An 18986-nucleotide genomic window follows, 5' to 3' on the forward strand; every position below is an offset into this window, starting at 1 on the left:
GTAGAAATTCATAAGATGATTCCAGAGTTAATAGGGAAATTCAAAAGACGGGGAATAACCAAAGCCGCCTTGAGAAAGAACAGAATTGGAGGACGCAGTGTGGTGTCATCGCTTCCTCTTGGCAGCGGGACAGGCCCATGGGCGAGTGGAACAGAAGAGAGCCCACAGGCAGACCCCCCACACAGGCCGACCCCCCACACACAGGCAGATCCCCGCACACAGGCAGATCCCCGCACACAGGCCAACCCCCCACACAGGCCGACCCCACACACAGGCCAACCCCCCACACAGGCCGACCCCCCACACAGGCAGATCCCCGCACACAGGCAGATCCCCGCACACAGGCCGACCCCACACACAGGCCGACCCCACACACAGGCCGACCCCCCACACAGGCCGACCCCCCACACAGGCCGACCCCCCACACAGGCAGATCCCCGCACAGGCCGACCCCACACAGGCAGATCCCCACACACACATTCCATTCCCTGGGCCCACCGGCCATTCCGTCCCCCACAGGCCAGATCCCTGGGCCGACCCCCTGAACCATTCCCCACCTGAGCCGACCCCACCTGGGCCATTCCCCACAGGCCGTCCCCCCACCTGAACCGAGACCACAGACGGACCCCCACACCTGAGGCCATTCCCAGGGGCCATTCCCTGGGGCTGAGATCCCCAGACCGACGCCCCCGCCGACCCTGGAGGCCAGATCCCCACACACAGACCGACCCCCACACACAGACAGACCCCCATAGGCACAGGCTGAAAATGGTTTCTGCTCGGTTGCCATAGAAGCTCCAGCCTCAGATACAGTTTTGTGTTTTCAAAATAATGTATTTTTGGGTTACCAAGGAGAATGCGGTGATCTCGATGACAATACATGCTGGAAGTGGAAACGGAGCTCATGACTCTGCAGTACATCCTGATGCCATACTGACCTGACACCTTGTGTGTGTCCCTTTGGCTACACCAGTGAGCACAGTGGCAGGCATGTCAGAGAAAGGGCTCCTCCTTGGGCCTTCTCTCAGGGCTCATCCTGCAGATGGTCTCTCACTGCGACCCACGCGAGATCCTCAGAACAATTTGTCAGGAAGAACCAGCAGCGTATCTGCATCGTTAGTGTCCTGATCCAAAGGTGTCCAGGGCCACAGAGAACAGTGTCATCTCCACCCCATGGCATAGTCACCCTGTCTCATTGTGCTCCATGCATGCCACTCAGAGCACAGACATCCTCACAGACAACCGAGCTCCCCTTGGTGGTTCTCAAAGTGTGTCCTCCGACCAGCAGAGTCACCTGAGCAGCTGGGGCTTGTTAGAAACCGACATTCACAGCCCCACTCAGAGCTGGCGAGCTGTGTGAAGGCCAAGCTGGAGGTGGCACCCATAGTCGTGGAGGCTGCAGTTGAGAACTGAGCATGTGAACCCTCCAGAGAGTCTCAGTGGAAACCCCCTGAGTCTGTGCCAGTTACAGACTCACATCTGGACTGAGGCCCCTCCCCAAAGGTAGTTTTGTCAGTGCTGCAAGTGAGGAACTGTGAGCTACATTCTAGAACAGAAGTATTCCAAAGTGCTGGTAGCTGAGCTAGGAGGTGCATGGCCACGCTTCAGTGTGTCCCACCTCAGGCTGTGGTTTCTCGAGCAGGTTTGGGATGGAGTCTACAACTCAGTTACTACAACTTTCTCTTTCCTCTGTGTGTGCTTCCCATGAGTGGAAGTCATGGTGTGATGGGGAATCTGCATATGATGTGTGCAGAGCCTACCTCGTGTGATGAGGAGAAGCCAGGTGACCAGCGGGCTGGTGGGCCCGGCAGGGTCTTTGTGCCACGGCTGTCACTGTCTGGTGGTCCTTGGGGCATAGTGGGGCTTTATAAGAGGTGCCTGATAAGGATTGGATTTAATGTTTGAGGTATTTGCGTTTAGAAAATGAGAACATTCTGTAGCACGTGCAGGTGGTTCCTGCCGACAGTCCTCTTGTGCTGGTGAGGAAAGCTCAGAGGGGCCGAAACAGGGCCTGTCCCACCCCAGCTGCCCGGCAGGCTCTGAGCCCAGGTTGATGGCAGCCGCCTTCCTGGTGGCTGTGCCACGCTCCCCGTTCTGGGCAGCTGGAGGCGAGCCTTGTGTCACACAGGTGCCTTGCCCGTGCGTGCTTTTCCCTCCACAGCTCGTTGAGGTGTAAGGAGCTGGGAGGTGAAAAAGAAACTTGTGAGTTTTTAAAGTGAACTATAGATATGCGTTATTATAACTGGTAATTTCATCTGTAAAACCAGGGATAATCACCACCCAGGTGAGAATACACAATATTCCAGAGTCCTCGGGGCCTTCAGTAACGTTCCCCATTCCAAAAGTCACCTCTGCCCTGACTTCTGTCTCCACTGGTAGGTTTTGGCTGTTGAGATTTCCATGGGAGACACTGGTTGCTCCACAGTGTCTGACTTGCAGGATTTTGCTACTGTTGGCATTTGGCATTCTCTCCCTTTGTGACTGTGGTCATGCCCAGCATTTGTGGGCCCTTCTGTCGATGAGCCAGTGTGCCCCAAGAACCACCAGGGAACCCGCATCCCTGCCAGCGCTCAGTGTGTGGGCCTGACGTCAGCAACGCTGACAGGTGTGTGGACGGGCACGTGGACGGGCATGTGGTGACGTCACATGGTGGTGTGGTGTGTGTTTTCTTCTGGTGGTGAACATGTCCTCCTGTGCCGTCTTCTAGAAGCTTCCATGTGTGAAGAAAGGGATTGAGCCCAGTCTGATTCCAGAGGAGGGCTTCTCTTTGGGGTACAGATATTCCCAGCTTGGTTGCCAGATGCATCTGCCACTGTATGCATAGGGCTGCTCCACGAGACTGTACACACCTCCTGTGTTTATTGCGCGCACCCCTGGTGTTTACTGTGCACACCACGTTTTCATGGCGCTCACCCTCGGAGTTTATGCTATGCACCCCCCTTTCCATGGTGCGTACCCCGTGTTCATGGTGCACACCCCGTGTTTATGGTACACACCCCCCGTGTTCGCGGCTCACATCCCCGGCGGTATTCCATTTGTATTCTAGAATTGTTCATTTGCCTTTGGACGGGCAGTTTAGTTGTGTCATTTTTTGTATTACGAACAAAACAGCCTTTGAACAGCCTTGTGCTTGTTTGTGAACACGTCGTGGGAAACGGACCCGCAGCTCTCCCTCGAAGCCTCGCCGGCGTTTGCTGGGGTCTGCCGAGCCTGTCTTCTCCCAGCTGTCCTGGTGGAGGTGCTGGTGTGCATCTCCTCGTGGCTGTCATTTGCATTTTCCTGATGAGAAACACCGTTTCGGGTGTCCATTGTCTATTTGGGTATTTTCTTTAGTGACGTGCCTGGCGGAGGTGCCTGTAGGCAGTCTTGCCTTGACCGTGGCCCTGAGGACAGTGTTCCTTCTGTCCAGGCTCCCGGAGGCCTTGATCAGTTTGGGGCTTTCCTCCCACATCACAAACTGTGGAATTTCATCACAGGCCTTTTCTGGAGCTGTTGAAATGAGCACATGGTTTTCCTTCCTTTATTTTCTTAGTGTGGTGAAATACATTGCTTTTTAAATTTCTTGCATTCTCAAATCTGTTCTTGTTCCTATCATTTGTGTTATCTTTTTATATATATATCCTGTCTGTGTTCATAAGGTATGTTGGTTATAATTTTCTTAGTGTAGAATGCCCTCATCAGGTTCTGAAATGCGGGTTATGGTGGCCTCTTCACATGTGTAGTAGAACCCACCCCTCATCAGGTTCTGAAATTAGCGTTATGAGCCTCTCTTCAGATGTCCGATGGAACCACACACTGGGCCAGGAGTGTTCCTGGAGGAAGGAGTTTAAGATTGGGGCTTCTTCCTGGTGTGTGCCATTCTTTCCTGTCATTCCCCGGCCCCGAGGAGGATGCCTCTCACATTCCAGGTGGGGACTGCACTCCGAGGGGCCATAGAAAAGCTCAGTGGAGCTGCAGCCAGGCAGCAGATGAGCTGCATCTGGGCACCCAGGCCGAGGGCCGGAAGGACCTGCACTGCTGGGGTGGGTGTTGCGTTCCTGAGGGCCCATCTCCCCAGAGATCCATCTGGGACCCTCCTCCTGTCCCCGTGTCTCACTGGAGAGGTGGGCACATTGCCATGGCTCTGGTCTGCTTGGCAGCTTCTCTTTAACTCCAGTTGCCCTGTGAGCTTGCAGCATGTTCTCGAAAGTGCTCTCATGGTCACTCAGGGATGTCTCTGGTTAACTGCCAGGTTTGGTGGATGCAGTGTTGATCAGTCAAGCTAGAAGATGCATCTGGGTCCCAGGAGGCAGGACCGTGGCTGGGGATGCTTGGGCTTCTCCCAGGGACAGTTGGGCATCTCAGCCCAGGAGCAGCTGAGGCCTCCAGTGCGCTGAAGGCGCCGCTGACCACTGCACACGGTATTTGCCGGCAGCTTACCTAGGGAAAGTTCCAGAAAGAAGGCTTACTGATGGGGAGAGGGGCTGTGTGTGTCGCACCGTCTGCCTCCCCACGTCCCGAGTGCTGTGTGTGTCGCACAGGCTCCCTTCCCCATCCCCAGGGCACGTCTTCCAGCCAGTGGATTATGTCATTGAGGCAGTGCTTGCTCAAGGCCAACCTTGGGGCCGGGGCTGGATGGAGTTGGGGCTTCACAGTCCCTGCCCTGCTTCTTGCCTGGTGGGTGGGCCCTGCATTTAGGCCTGCGAGGGGCTCCGCTACCCCACAGGGACTCCTTCCTGGAGCTCCAGGGAGGGCAGAGATGGGGCTAGGGGCTGCTCAGTGGTCTCTAGAACAGTGGAAAAGTCCATGTTCGGGAATGGAAAAGGCAAAACTGCAGCACAGCCAGTGTGAAACAGGCAGAGGAAGACGTGCTCTGACAGAACTCAGAACTCAGGCTACAGGGAGCCACACCCGGCCCCTCACCTGAAGACGTGCCCCCCGAGACCCTACTGGCCTTCACTCCACAGGAGGCTCCTGATGGGAACCTGGCTGTGTGTGGCAGCGCCTCTCTTTTGGGAAGGCAAAGCCCTTGTTTTTCCTCATTGTTCAGTACCTCCCAGAAAGGCAGGAGTGGAGTGGGAGGTAGCACGTGTCTGTCTCCTCTGCTTTCTCCACACACACACCAGTGATTTCCTGAGCGTCCCTCCGGTGCACAGGATGAGAAATGGGCCAGAATCAGGGCTGAGCCACAGCCCGGCCCCAGGCTTCTGGGTGAAGGTCCTGCGGTCAGTGACCCGCCTCACACAGCCACACCCTGGGGCGCAGGGAGGGTGTTCGTTGCCCAAATAAGAGATTTGCTTCTCCTGGCACATGAAACAAAATCTTGAGAGCTTAAGAATGTAATTTGGGGCCGGGCGCGGTGGCTCAAGCCTGTAATCCCAGCACTTTGGGAGGCCAAGATGGGCGGATCACGAGGTCAGGAGATCGAGACCATCCTGGCTAACACAGTGAAACCCCGTCTCTACTGAAAATACAAAAAAAAAAAACTAGCCGGGCGAGGTGGCGGGCGCCTGTAGTCCCAGCTACTCGGGAGGCTGAGGCAGGAGAATGGCGTGAACCGGGGAGGCGGAGCTTGCAGTGAGCTGAGATCCGGCCACTGCACTCCAGCCTGGGCGACAGAGCGAGACTCCGTCTCAAAAAAAAAAAAAGAATGTAATTTGGGAATCACGATTGAATGTATCCCTTTCTTTTCTAGGATAAAGATAAAGTTTCTCTAACCAAGACCCCAAAACTGGAGCGTGGCGATGGCGGGAAGGAGGTGAGGGAGCGAGCCAGCAAGCGGAAGCTGCCCTTCACTGCGGGCGCCAATGGGGAGCAGAAGGACTCGGACACAGGTACCAGCCCGCAGCCCCTCCTGCACTCAGCCCTCCACAGGCTGCCCGGAGCAGCCCAGGCAGGGTGTCCCCAGTCCCCGCACCTCTGGCTTTGCACTGGGACCCACGGTAGCACCCTGCACGCCGTCCAGGCAAGGGGCAGCAGGGGCGGGGCACAGGCCCCCACGTGCCACCTCCTCTTCACCCGAGGCTCAGGCCCCCAGGGCTGATTGGAGAGCTTCACTCTCGGGTCCCACACGTGTGGAGATGCACCCGGTGCGTGTCCAGCCCTGGGCGAGGTATAGGGCTTCTGACCTGTGGGTCTTCTGACAGCTGGACACAGGAGGGAGACAGTGGTTCCCCTCAGGGCCACAAAGGCACAGGAAGAAGCTCCATTGCTTGTAGTAAAAACCAAAGGGAGCCCTAAAAGTGAGCAGGAGGCAGGGAAGTCTTCCCAAGCGCAGGTGGGATCTGAGGCTGCAGAGCAGGAATGCGTGTGCTGTGTGCATGTGCCTATGCCAGAGTGTGTACCTGTGTGTATGTGTGCCCGTGTGTGCCTGTGTGTGTGTGCGCGCCTGTGTGTGTGCCCATGGGCACATGCCCGTGTATCTGTGTACATGTGCCCGTATGTGCCCATGTATGTGCTTGTGTGTGTACCCGTGTGTGTGTGCATGTGTGTGTGTACCCGTGTGTGCCTGTGTATGTGCCTGTATGTGCGCCTGTGTATGCCCATGTGTGTGCCTATGTATGTGTGCTTGTGTGTGCCCATGTGTGTGCCTGTGTATATGTGCGCCCATGTGTGTTCCTGTGTGTGCCCATGTATGTGTGCTTGTGTGTGCCTGTGTATATGTGCGCCCATGTGCATATGTCCGTGTGCATGTATGTGCCCATGTGTGCGTGTTCATACCTGTGTGCCCATGTGCAAGCCCGTGTGTGTTCATGTGCACACACTCCTGGCGGGTTCAGCGCCTCCTGCAGTGCCCCTTCCAGTGGATTCTGTCTTGAGCTGCTCAGCGGGGAGCCCAGGCCTCTGCGCTGGCCATGCTTGTTCTTTGGTGATTCTTGTGTCCAGAGGCCTCCTTGTCCTCCTGGTCATCCAGCTTCTCTACAGCCCTGCTGGGGAAGGTTGGAGGCAGTAGAGCACTAAGCTGGCCACAAAGCCTGGAGTGAACCGGCCTGACGTGCTGTGTCAGGCCCTGGGCTCTGTCCCTGGCCTCCTAAGACTCCTTGAATGCAGCCATAGCACAGGGCGTAGAGGCTGTGCCAGGATGTGGGTTTGAGAGCAGACGGGGAAGTGGTCCAGGTGATAGGGACTCGTGATACTAAGGAGACTGTTGAAGAGGAACAGCAGCAGGCACAGCCAGTAAAGAGGATCCAGGCCCCGGCTTTTGTCAGCACAGCTCAGGAAGCTTCAGCCTTCATGATTGTGTGGCTGCCGCAGGCCCGTGGCCCCTCCTGTCCTATGTGGGGTGCTCCGGGGATGTGTTCACAGTAGCCAGGTGGAGACTCTGCCGAGTGAAAGGCCAGCGGAGAGGGCTGGTTTTCCCAGGTGGGAAGTGAGGGGCAGGTGCAGTGCCAGGCACATGGCTCCTGTCTCTGGGCCAGCACATCTGGGGACAGGAAGGCTGCAGGGACACCAGCACAGGCCCGGAGGACTCCTCTTCCCCGCAGCGGACAGCTCCAAGGAAGAACATTGGGAGGCACAGGGAAGTGAGTGGACAGGTCCTGCGAGGGACCTCAGCCCCCAGAAGGGAGGGCCTGGGCGACTCCCGGGAGCTCCCAGCGGTGCTATGTCCGCTCGGGCTTTAGGCCTAGAGAAAATCAGTCCAGTCCTGAAAACCCTGTGCTTGCTCTTTTTGGTCCCATGCTGGTTTTGGCTGTAGGAGGCCGTCACATGGATGCGTAGTTGTTAGCTCTTTGTACAGTGGCCATGTGGAGTTGGCCTCAGACCTTTGAGGTGTTTCTGTGATGTCTCTGGAAGTGTTGCTGAAAGGGTTAATGAGACAAGCATCTGCTTCTGCTTCCTAGGGGAACGATCCCGCTTGGTAAGGTGGTGTTCCCAGGGCTACCCGGTGCCCACCCCGTCTGGCTGGTCAGGTCTCTTTGTGGTGGCCGTTTCGTCATTGTGGAGAGAAGCTCTCCTCCAGGGCCCTGCTGTGTTGTCAGAATCTTCCGGGGTCTGTCTGTTGATGGTTAGCGCCTGCCTGGTGCCAGCCCCGCTGGCCCACTGAGGCCGTTCTCACTATCTGTGGGTCTCTGGGATATTTTCTGCCACAGCCCTGAGCGCTCCTGGAACTGTGTGTTGAACACCACGTCCTTTCTCTGTGAGGGGCAGGCCCAGGTGAGGACAGGGTAGGTGAGAATCCCTGTGAGGTGGGAAAACAGTAAAGAACATTTTGAAAATAGAATTTTCCAGGCAAGGACTGTGACAGAAAGACCTAAGAAATATAGTATTTGTCCTCCTGTGTTTATCACCCTTTTGGGGCCAATTTTAATAACTTCTTGTTTAATGTCGCAAAACTAGATTTCCTGGGAAGATTGTTCTGATGTATGAATGTGGAGCATTGCTTATCCTAGAAGCTTGCATTTTAACCAGGACCCTCTTAAAGTAGCGAGTCCACGGCCAGGCGCAGTGGCTCACGCCTGTAATCCCAGTACTTTGGGAGGCCGAGGCGGGTGGATCACAAGGTCAGGAGTTCGAGACCAGCCTGGCCAACATGAAGAAACTATACCCCCGTCTCTACTAAAAATACACAAATTAGCCAGGCGTGATGGCACGCGCCTCTAATCCCAGCTACTCAGGAGGATGAGGCAGGAGAATTGCTTGAACCCAGTAGGTGGAGGTTGCAGTGAGCCACGATTGCACCATTGCACTCCAGCCTGGCGACAGAGCAAGACTCCCTCTCTAAATAAATAAATAGCAGCAAGTCCAACTCCAGTGCGGTCAGCCCCACCCTGGGCCAGGAGGCAGGCTGCTGGGTGCTGTGACTCTCACACACGCTGCACCCCGCTCCTGCCCCCAGAGGAGCAGTTCTTGCTCAGAAATGAGTGGGGTGGAGGGCTGTACCCATCTGGTGGCCACAGCAGGGATGAGAAGAGAAACATTGGTGCAGGGTTAACCGACATGTGACAGACGAGAGACTCTTCTCTGGTCCCCAGGAGTCAGGCCCCTCTGGAGAGGTGTGGGTGCACCGAGGCATCCCTGCCAGGCTCTCCTCCTGCAGTGCCCCTGCAGCGCCCTCTGCTGAGCAGGCGCAGCCAGTGCCCCTTGCCATGGTGGGAGGGATGCAGGGTCACCACCGTCCCAGGTACCTTGGCTGTGTCCAAGTGGGAGAGGCTGGCACACCTGCCTCAGAGACTTCCGTGTTGCCTTGGGGATGGCTTCCCGCCTCCCACACGCGGGGTGGAGTCAGCCCTGCCCGTGGTCCAGTCCCATGGAGATGCAGCCTCTGCAGTGCTTAGTCAGGGCTAGGGGCGGCCTGCCAAGAATAACGTGGTTCTGTCTGTCGTGAATCAGCGCAGTTTAAAGCAGTCCCCAAGGCTGTGCATCTGCGTGGTCCCTACACAGCAGCCTGGAGGCTGTCCAGACAGACGTGAGCATGTGACACAATCACCTTTGCGCGTTCCAGAGTGCCAGGCAAGAGCCTGTCCCAGGACCAGACCTCTGTAAGGGCTGTGGGTGCAGTAAGGAGTGGGAAGGCACCTGCCATGTCCTGGCCCCAAGACAGCTCTGCCCACCGAGCCCTCTCAGACCAGCTTGCCCTGGGACTTTGATCCCATCTTGCCTGCCCTGCTCTGCCTGCCCTGGTTGCCTGGGGCCTCTTGTATCTGCTTTTGAAGTCTGTCCTCTACCACCTCAATGGTGGTCTCAGTTTAAAAACCCTTGTCACTGAAAGCATTCATATTGAATTATATGATATCTGGGATTTGCTTCAAATTATACTACTTTGTCTACTTTTTCATATGTGTAAGTTTTCCCAGCACTTAAAAAATCTAAAAGTAGCCAGGCGCAGGCGCTCACACCCTTCCAGCACTTTGGCGGGAGGGTCCCTTGAGGCCAGGAGGTCAAGGCCACGGTGAGCCGTGATTGCGCCACTGCACTGCAGCCTGGGCGACAGAGTGAGACCCTGTCCGTAAAAAATAAAATAGATAAATAAATAATCAGTCAATCAGCACATGTTTTTGAGGTTGCTGTGCCAGTTTGCCTGGCCTCCCTGGGGTTCTGGGGAGCCTCCTGCCCCGCTGTTTCTCCTGCGCCTTCGTCTGTGACCCTGAGTCTCGCTTCTCCCTGCCTAGGACCGCCGGGGTCCTGCTTGTCCTGGGGCAGCCGCGAGGGAGCCCTCGTCAGGAGCGCCGTGGGCCGAAGCTGCCTGCCCTCTGCACGTGGATGTTTCTTTGGAACAAGGGGAAAAATTATGATTTTCTTATTTTGCTTTGACCTGTGAATAACACCCTGGTCTCTGGTGCCTGGGGTGTGTGCTCTGCAGTGCTGGCGGGCACATGCTGGCTCCTTCAGCGTTAGGTGCTTGGCACCTTCAGTCTTTTCCTGACGTCATGTTTGTTCCTGGTGCCTCAGATAGGAGACGGCTGCCCTGACGGCTCCTGCTTCCCCGTTCCTGGAGGGAAGACAGACTTAGCCACGGGGGTCTGTGGGATCTTGGAACTCTGAATGCCAGACCTTGCCCAGTGCTAGAGGCGACGCGTGTGTGAAGTGGAAGAGGCTTCTCCCATCCACTCAGCCGCAGTGGACCCGAGCGGGCAGAGAGAGCAGAGTGCAGCAGGGGCCAGGCTGTGCTCGCAGGCAGGGCAGGTGCCTGGAGAGCATGGCACCCCGGGAGCCTCTTGCCAAGAAGGGCGTGTGCACTGCAGTGTGCTGTGGACCGGTGGCCTCAGCTCAGTGTCCTGACGAGGGTCCCAAGGCACTCACGTGTGTGGGGATGTTAGCAACACACGGCGGGCAGCCCTGATGCAGTTTCTCACCGAGCACGTAGCAGACCCCATGCACCCACACAGGGCACAGACCCCACGCACCCTACACAGGGCAGGCACCCACGCAGGGCACAGACGCCACACACCCCACACAGGGCACAGACCCCACGCACCCCACACAGGGCACAGACCCCACGCACCCTACACAGGGCACAGACCCTAAGCACCCCACGCAGGGCACGGATCCCACACACTCCTCGCAGGGCAAAGACCCCACGCAGGGCACAGACCCCACACAGAGCACAGACCCCAAGAACCCCATGCAGGGCACGGATCCCACGCAGGGCAGGGCCAGCCCAAGGCCAGGCCCCTCCCCTGTAGAACTCCTACCAGGCAGGACCAGAGCCACAGTCACTTCCACACCATCTCCTTCCCGAGAAACCTCAGCAGACTCTTCCTCCTTTCCTGGCTACACGGGGGCCCCTGCCGCAGCCTGACCCTCTGCTACCTCCTGAGCCTCAGGAAAGCAAGGTCGGCCTCTGAATACAGAGGACTTCGGTCCTGCCAGAGGGTGCGTGGCCATGGGTGCTGGCATGCAAGCAGCCTGCGGGGAGGCAGAGTGGGGCTGCAGCAAAGGCCGTGGTGGTCGTGGTGAGGGTGGTGGCCAGGTCTTGTTGCCATGGTGAGGATTCTGGGGTTACCCTAAGAGCCACCACATTCAGGCACTCATGAAAAAGCACATCAAAATAAAATATTTTCACATGATGAAGAACTCCGCGTGATTGGTCTCTGGTCCTACTACTTCCCAACCATTTTTCCTCTCTGGATGTAAGCAGTTTCTCACACATAGGGAAGGTTCTTCCTGTTTAAAATTCCATACTCCCCAAGCTGCAGCAGAGGCCTCCCTGACTCCCCTCAGAAGTGCACTTGGGCCGATAGCCAGGCCCATGTTGTCAACACAACACAGACAAGCTGGGGTCCACGAGACCACCGCAGGCTCAGCGATTTGACAGGACCCCAGGACTCAGGATAAAGGTGGTGGCTTCCGTGGGAGCCGTCAGCTGAGGGGGGGGCGCGTGGGGGCATCTGCTGCCTCGTGGCTCCCTGCGGTGGGACTTTGGGCCCATTTCTCAACCTTTCTGTGCCTCTAAGCCCTTTCATCCGTAAAGCTCTGCTGTGTGAGGAGCTGTGGCCCCTTGACAGAGGAGCCCCCCGCCCCAGCCCTGTGCTCTCACCGCCTACGCACTCGACCAGGCAGGCCTGTGCCCTGCAGGAGTGACAGACACAACTCAGGCCTCAGTGCAGGTTTGGACGTTGATCTTGTTTATTTTAAAATACCCATGACGCTGTGTGTGTGGAAAGGAGGCCCAGGGTGGGAAGCTGTTCGGTTGTCATCTGAGCCCTTTTGCCGACATTGCTTCCTTCCTTCTTCGCTTCCTGTTCACCATGGTGACAGCTGAATGCTGGTGAAACCACCATGGGGCTTAGACCCTGCTCCTTCCCACCCTTGCCATGTTACCCTGTTTGCCTCCACAAGCTTCCTGTGGAACCGGTCCTTCCACCCCACCCTGACCTGGAGATGGGGAAGGCATGGAGGTCGTGCAGGCAAGGGCTGGACGCACAGCCTCATCTCTGTATGACCCCTTCACATATACTACAGAAGAAGCTGAAGCTGAAAGGCCTAAGAGATGACCCCAGCTCCCATTGGCAGGCAGGAGGGCTGAGGTCACGCAGCAGACGGGGTAGGCCCTGTCTTTCTTTAAGTGATCAATAATGGTAACTGACAGAAAGAAGGCAGAAACAGAGAGAAACCTGGAGATTGGAAGGAGAAGCCATTCTCACCACACACAGTGGCTCACAGGACTCAGCGGGGGCCCTGCCAGCTTCTCTTGTTGGCCCAGGACAGGCTGTGGGGAGCTCCTGTCTTGCTGCCCCGAGGGGGTGTCGGTGGCAGGACTGCTGCGCCCTCGTTTGTGTGAGTTGAGCTCAGTGCTTGGGTGGGAACTTGGTGATCTGGACCATCCGCCTGGTGTAGATGGGCTCTGATTAGACTTCTTGGCCAGAAGTGCTGTATTTCATGGCTGTGAACATCCAGATGAGGCCAGATGTTTGGTTTTAGTGAAGTGGACAGAATCTGTGAGCAGCAGCCATGCCACCAAGCTGCACCTGGCCCTGCCCATCCGTTCCATGAGCTGTAACCGCCACTGGCCATGAACTTTCTCTTGTTTGAAAATATCACCATGGAAACATCCCTTTGTGTAGCAGAATCAAGAATGTATTTTGACATCTTTGAGTTTTACGGTGGGATGCGGGAGTCGCACATTTTCCTATGTTGACAGTATCATGGCCTGTGTCCCCTAAAAGACTTGCTAGAAAAGCCTAGAAATTAGAGGTGCTAAATGATTGATACAAAAGGCATTTGTTCAGATGAGTAGCAGAGGCCACACAGCTCCACATCCCTGCGGCCCTACCTCAGGGTCTCTGCATTGGAGCCCAACCTCAGACCTCCCGGGGAGGTAGAGGAAGGGGCTCTGAGCCCAGACCCCACGAAAAGCTTGTCCTCTCAAGGAGGCCACACTTCCTGGACACTTTGGGCTATCTGAGCAGACACTGTTCCCCCAGCTAAGAGGGACAGGTACTGAGGAGGGGCTTTGAGAGGTCACCACAAAGACTTCTGACCCAGTCCTGCCCTCCGGTGGGGCTGGCATCTGTATTTGTGCCGTTGCTGGAAATGCCGCGCTCTCCCTGAGGCCCCCACCACCACAAAAGCAAACCCTCCCTGGAGAGACACACCGTCCTCATCCAGGCCTCGCGGCTCCGAGTGCAGACAGACGAAGAGCCCGGTTGGAATTACAGACGCTGAGGAAGAAAGCTGTCCTGAGAGTCAGCAGGGGCAGCCCCAGGGACCTCACACGCTGGGACGGTTAAGTGCACAGTATCCCTCGGAGGATTTAAAACCATCGAGCATCATGCAGATGTTTCTAAAGCATATGGAATATCTGGAAAGGAAAACTAGAATCACTGAAATAAAAAACCCAGTGGGCAGATGATGTAGCTTATTAGACACAACCTAAGAAAGTATTGGTGAATTGGAAGTTCTAACAAAAGAAATTGCCTAAACTGGAGCACAGAATGAAAATGAGACAGGAAGCCCGCAGGAAGCGGGGAGCTGTGGAAGAGAGAATGCAGCTCAACAGGCACCTCGGCAGAGGAGAGAGCAGGGCAGGGAGACGGTGGCTTTTCAAGGTTCATAAAAACACAAGCCTCAAATTCAAGAAGTGTAATGAATTATAAGCAGGAGAAAGAACAGTAATTACACATTTAAATATGACATTTCAATATGACTCTGACATGAAGTTTTCACAACAGCAAAGGGAGGATGTTAAAAGCAGCCAGATGTGGTGGCACAGCCACCTATGGTCCCAGCTACTCTGGAGGCTGAAGTGGGAGGGCCGCTTGAGCCTGGGAGGTGGAGGCTGTGGTGAGCTGAGATTGCGCCACTGCCTCCATCCTTGGCTACAGAGGGAGACCTTGTTTAAAAAAAAAAAAAGGCAGCCAGATAGAGAAGACACTCCCTGCAGAGCACCCCCAGGCGAGTCACAGCCCCCACATCCCACCTGCACAGAGCACCCCCAGAAAGGTCACAGCTCCCCCATCCCACCTGCACAGAGCACCCCCAGAAAGGTCACAGCCCCCCCATCCCACCTGCACAGAGCACCCCCAGGAAGGTCACAGCCCCCCCATCACACCTGCACAGAGCCAGGTGCTGCTGCCATTTGCCCAGGAAGCTCACCTCCAGTCTCTTTGCTGCCTCAGAAAGGCCTTGGCTGGATGCAGGGGCAGGAAGTGGGCTCCAGCTCCCAAAAGCGTCATCCACTGTAGCCCCTGCTGCCCCAGGCCAAGGCCATGCTCCAGCAGCAGGAAAGGGCTCATGGCGGGGGAGGTCTCAGCTCTGTGCTGAGGAGGGGAGGGTTCTGTGGAATCTCCCATTGGCCAGCTGGGTACTGAGGTGCTGCCAACCTCAGAGGGCTGGCAAGGTGGATGTGGTTTGAAGAAAGGTCCTACAGGTCTTGTTTCTTAAAGATGAGGTGGGTGGCCGCCCAGGCTCAGGTCAGTGGACAGAGGTGCCACCGCCGACACGCTTGACTTGGGAAGATTCAGCCTTTCCTGGCGCCCTCCACGGCTCTCCCTGGACCTCTGCCCTCAGCCCCAGGCTGCCTGAGCCCATAGAGCCCTCAGAGCCTGCAGGCCATTTTCCGACTGCGGAGCAGGAGTGGAAGGGGGCTTCTGAGTCCTGTGGAGTTGCTCCCACCCCCCACCCGGGGCCACATCTGCCTGTAGCTGGGACTCAGTCCCTAGACCTGCATGTTTTCCACTTTGCAACTTGGTGAATACCATTTGGAATTCATAGAAATTGTATTTGACTTCTATTCGGACAGTAGAGACAGGAAATTTGCAGAATGCTGCAGGAACTTGCTGGTTGTTCCTCGGGGTAGCTCCAGATGCTCTCAGCCTTTTGTTCCCTGCAGACAACACCCCACACCCGCCGTGCTCTGCACTGTGTGGAGGGGCAGGGAGCAGGTTTTGCAGCCTCTCCTCTCAGAGGGGCCTTTCTCAGGGGCGCACAGCTCCAGGTCAGCCCAGGCCTGGGGTAGGAGGGGCAGGCAGGCAGTGCGTGACCCCCCTGCAGGACCCACTTCTGTGGCGCCTGACAGTGCAGGTGCCTGCGGCGTGTGTGCACATCAGGGACCCGCTCAACTGCTCTCAGACCGTGGTGTCGCTGGGCTGGAATGGAGAGCAGGCATTGTTGAGCCGCAGGCTGTGGTACACGGGGGTCTCTCTCCGTGGGTGGGGCTTTCCTTCTATCCCAGAAGCCCCTGGAGTGGGCAGTGTCTCGGACCTGACAGACATGCAGGTTTGCTGGGCTCCGGAGCTCGGGTGGTGTCTGGTACGTGTTGTGGGCCTTGTGGATGCTCGTAGCTGCAGGTGCTTGTTTCACAGTGGAGAAATTGGCATCCTGGGAGATCTGGTTTCATATTGGACTTTTGTTGTGTCAGGACAAGTACAGCGTCTTGTTTCGGGACTGGGTGAGAAGTCGCTGCTTCCTGGGAGCAAGCTCTTCCTGAGTCAGGGCAGAGCGAGGTCCCTGTGGTGGCTCCAGGCACCAGAATTCACCAGGAGGTTGGCAGCACCTTCCATACGAATTTTTGGGAGCCCTGTAAAGCTGACCTGGCCACGTGAGGGAAGCCAACTCAGTCTTTCTTCACCAAAGCTCAGAGCAGAAGCAGAAGGAGGGCCTGGTGAGGAGCAGGAGGGATGTGGCCCTGACCCTTAGGCTCAGGCCCTGGAGCCCACCCAGGAAGTCACTGGGGCACTGAGTCCTGCCCAGTCTGCACACACAGGGTGTGGGCTGCACCTGAGATGGCCGCCCTGCAGGAGCGGGACACGTTCTGTTTGCCATAGAAAGCAGCTCTTCACTGCCCCTCAGAGGGGGTGCAGCGTGGTCTCCTGGCCTGCCACTCTAAAGCCTGACTTCTAAGGAACACCTTTGCCTCCTGCCTGTTCCCCTGACACACGCCTCCTAGGATCCTTTGATAACTTAAGAGCATGGTAACATCTGCATTTTGGGATCTGAACATACCACAGCCCCAACACCACCCCACCTCCTCCCTCCGGAGTCCCAACACCGCCCCAGTTCCTCTCCCCGCAGCCCCAACACCGCCTCAGCTCCTCCCTCCGCAGTCCCAACTCCGCCCCAGCTCCTCCCTCCGCAGCCCCAACTCCGCCCCAGCTCCTCCCTCCGCAGCCCCAACACCGCCCCACCTCCCTGTGTCCACCCCTAGCGGCCACATGCAGCAGAGTGGGGCCCACTCGCTTTTGACTTCTGATGGTCAGTGGAGTAAGGAGATGCCTATGCTCCCAGGGTCTCCTGTGCTGTGTGCTGCTTTGCAAAGTCTGTATCTCAGGGGTTCTGCTTTCCTCATGTTCTCAGGGGGCTTCATGTCTCCAAAACATTAACTCCCCTGCTCTGGGTGACGGAGAGAACAGGCCTCTGAATGTGCATAGCTAGGTCTTGGGGTTCAGGGCCCTGCAGAGGTTCTCAGCTGCTTTTCCAGGCAACTGTGGGCAGAGCAGCCGCTCGCTGAGCGTGGGCCCCCTCCCGGAGAGAGGAGGACTTGAGGGCTATCTGTTGGGGAGCTGGAGTTCCTCCGGCAGCTTCGCCACCTCTTTCCTAGAGGGAGGCAGCCGTGGGTCTGCTTCTGTTGTGTAGAGGTGGCTATGAGAAGCAGGCCTGGGGAGGGCTGGCCCCCGGGCAGCATGCAGGGTGCAGGGAAAGCATGGGGTGCGCGCATAGAGACCCACGGCCAAGCTCGCTGCTGAGGTGTGGCTACGCCAGTGATGGCTGTGGGCTGGGGCTCACTGGCCGGTGGCGAGGCCACCTCCCCCACCACTGTGTTTGCCGCGTTATATGAGGGGCTGGTGCCAGAGCTCAAGGGCTGTCTCAGATCTATGCACTGAGGACTGTTTACAGACTCGCTGGTGGTGGCAATGGCAGCCTGCAGTACTTGGGGTTTTGCCCGTGAATGTGACGCAGGTCGATGTGGCCAGGTGTGTGCCCTCCTGCAGGCTTGTCCCATAGGACATACGAATCCGCATTCTCAGCATGCCCCAGACCTAGTTCCTAGGAAGTCAGCCTCAGATACCTTGGAAAGAGCTAGGGTGGATGGGCAGTGTCTTCTGAGGAAAGCGACGGGCACATTCATGGGGACTGTGGTGGTGAACAGCAAGGGAGTTGCGCCCTGGGAGCTGAGCCAAGAGACCAGTTAAGACCCTTCTGTGTTCCAGTGACCGGGCAGGTGTGGGGTCCAGTTAGCCCGTTGTCACAGATGTCACCCACCTCTCTAGGGTCAAACACCAGCTGAGGGAGAAGTTAAGTCCTGAAGAGAGAGGCTTCTTGGATATGCTGAACGGAAGGGAAAGGAGGTGCCTCAGAGGAGAGCTTCAGAGGCCCATATCTCCCTGGTGGCACTTCTTCCCCAAGTCAGGCCTTGGCAGAGCCTTGCCTCTGTGCTGCACCTCTGCAGTTTGCACCCCATGACCTACCCCAGAACCCACAGGGCAGCTGGAGGAGGATTCAGAGGTGTCTGGCCCCTGATTTCCATCCACAGGAGGGCACTGGTCAGGCAGAGGAGGAGGCAGCTTCTGTGCCCCTGACTCTTAGTGCTTGAGGTCTTCTCTTCCCCGCCCCTGCCTCCTGCCTCTTTTAGAAGACACAGCGCGTGAGTTGTGTTAGACGCTGGCCGAGTTCTCTAACGGGTCAGACGAGTGCAGGGTGTGCTTGTTACGAGGAGGCTGAGGTGGAACAGCCCAGCTCTCACACCGTGTCTTGTTAGTGCTCTGTGTTGATGCCTTTAGATGCCTCCAGCCCAGTCCCTGTTGTGGTGCTGCAAGGCTGGTACGCTCCTCGAAGCACCATGGCATGAGATGGAGGTTCCTAGAAGCAAGAAGAAAGGTACAGTACTGACCAGTTGGCCTTGATTTACTGATGTGTTTTAAACTGTGTCTGCCATTTTATATCTGCACTGTTTGGAGGAGGGACGGGGAAGGTGGAGTTTAATTACAGGCACGTGTTTTAACAGAGACCTGTCCTGTGTGAGCCAGGTCACCGGTGCTAAGCTGTCCCACCGCATTCATGTGTGGTACGAGGTCTGGGGAGGCCCAGGAGAGGTGCCTGGAGTGAGTGAATGCTCGGTGGAGGTCCAGGCTTAGCGGACTTGAGGGGCTGGTAACGAGGTGTTTAAATGGTCTCACAGTCACTGCTGAGAGGTGAGGTGGGTGGCACCAATGCTCCCAGCACCGCTGTGCTTTCCCCACTCACAGACCTTCCTTTCTGCTCTGTCAGCTGTCAGGTGGACACAGGGGGCTCCGTAACATTAGGTAAGGACCTGGGTTTGGAGGACGCCGTGGCATGAAATCTCTCCTCCCTCTCTCCCTCGCCCGCCTCACAGAGAAGCAGGGCCCTGAGCGGAAGAGGATTAAGAAGGAGCCTGTCACCCGGAAGGCCGGGCTGCTCTTTGGCATGGGGCTGTCTGGAATCCGAGCTGGCTACCCCCTCTCCGAGCGCCAGCAGGTGGCCCTTCTCATGCAGATGACAGCTGAGGAGTCTGCCAACAGCCCAGGTGAGCCCAGCCTGGGGGTGGTCCCTGGTGCAGGGAAGGGGCTCGGCCTGGTTGCAGCCTCGTGGCTGTGCTGAGGATAAGCCCT

The 18986-nt window shown here is 57.0% G+C and overlaps 1 protein-coding gene across 11 annotated transcripts in view; it reads left to right on the top strand.

Moving 5' to 3' along the window:
- ANKRD11 (ankyrin repeat domain 11) overlaps positions 1-18986 on the top strand; it is a 249941-nt gene that overhangs the window by 180511 nt on the left and 50444 nt on the right. For 6 of the 11 annotated variants that reach the window (XM_021932296.2, XM_003917322.5, XM_017953685.3 and 3 more), the window contains 2 exons: positions 5675-5813; positions 18731-18901. In XM_021932296.2, coding sequence (XP_021787988.2) covers positions 5675-5813; positions 18731-18901 — 310 coding nt within the window. Of the gene's footprint in view, positions 1-5674; positions 5814-18115; positions 18235-18730; positions 18902-18986 lie in introns of all 11 variants that reach the window. The other 5 variants (XM_009197069.4, XM_017953686.3, XM_021932297.2 and 2 more) reach the window with 3 other exon arrangements.

Source organism: Papio anubis, chromosome 18 (genome assembly GCF_008728515.1).
Source record: "Papio anubis isolate 15944 chromosome 18, Panubis1.0, whole genome shotgun sequence".
Lineage (NCBI taxonomy): Eukaryota > Metazoa > Chordata > Mammalia > Primates > Cercopithecidae > Papio > Papio anubis.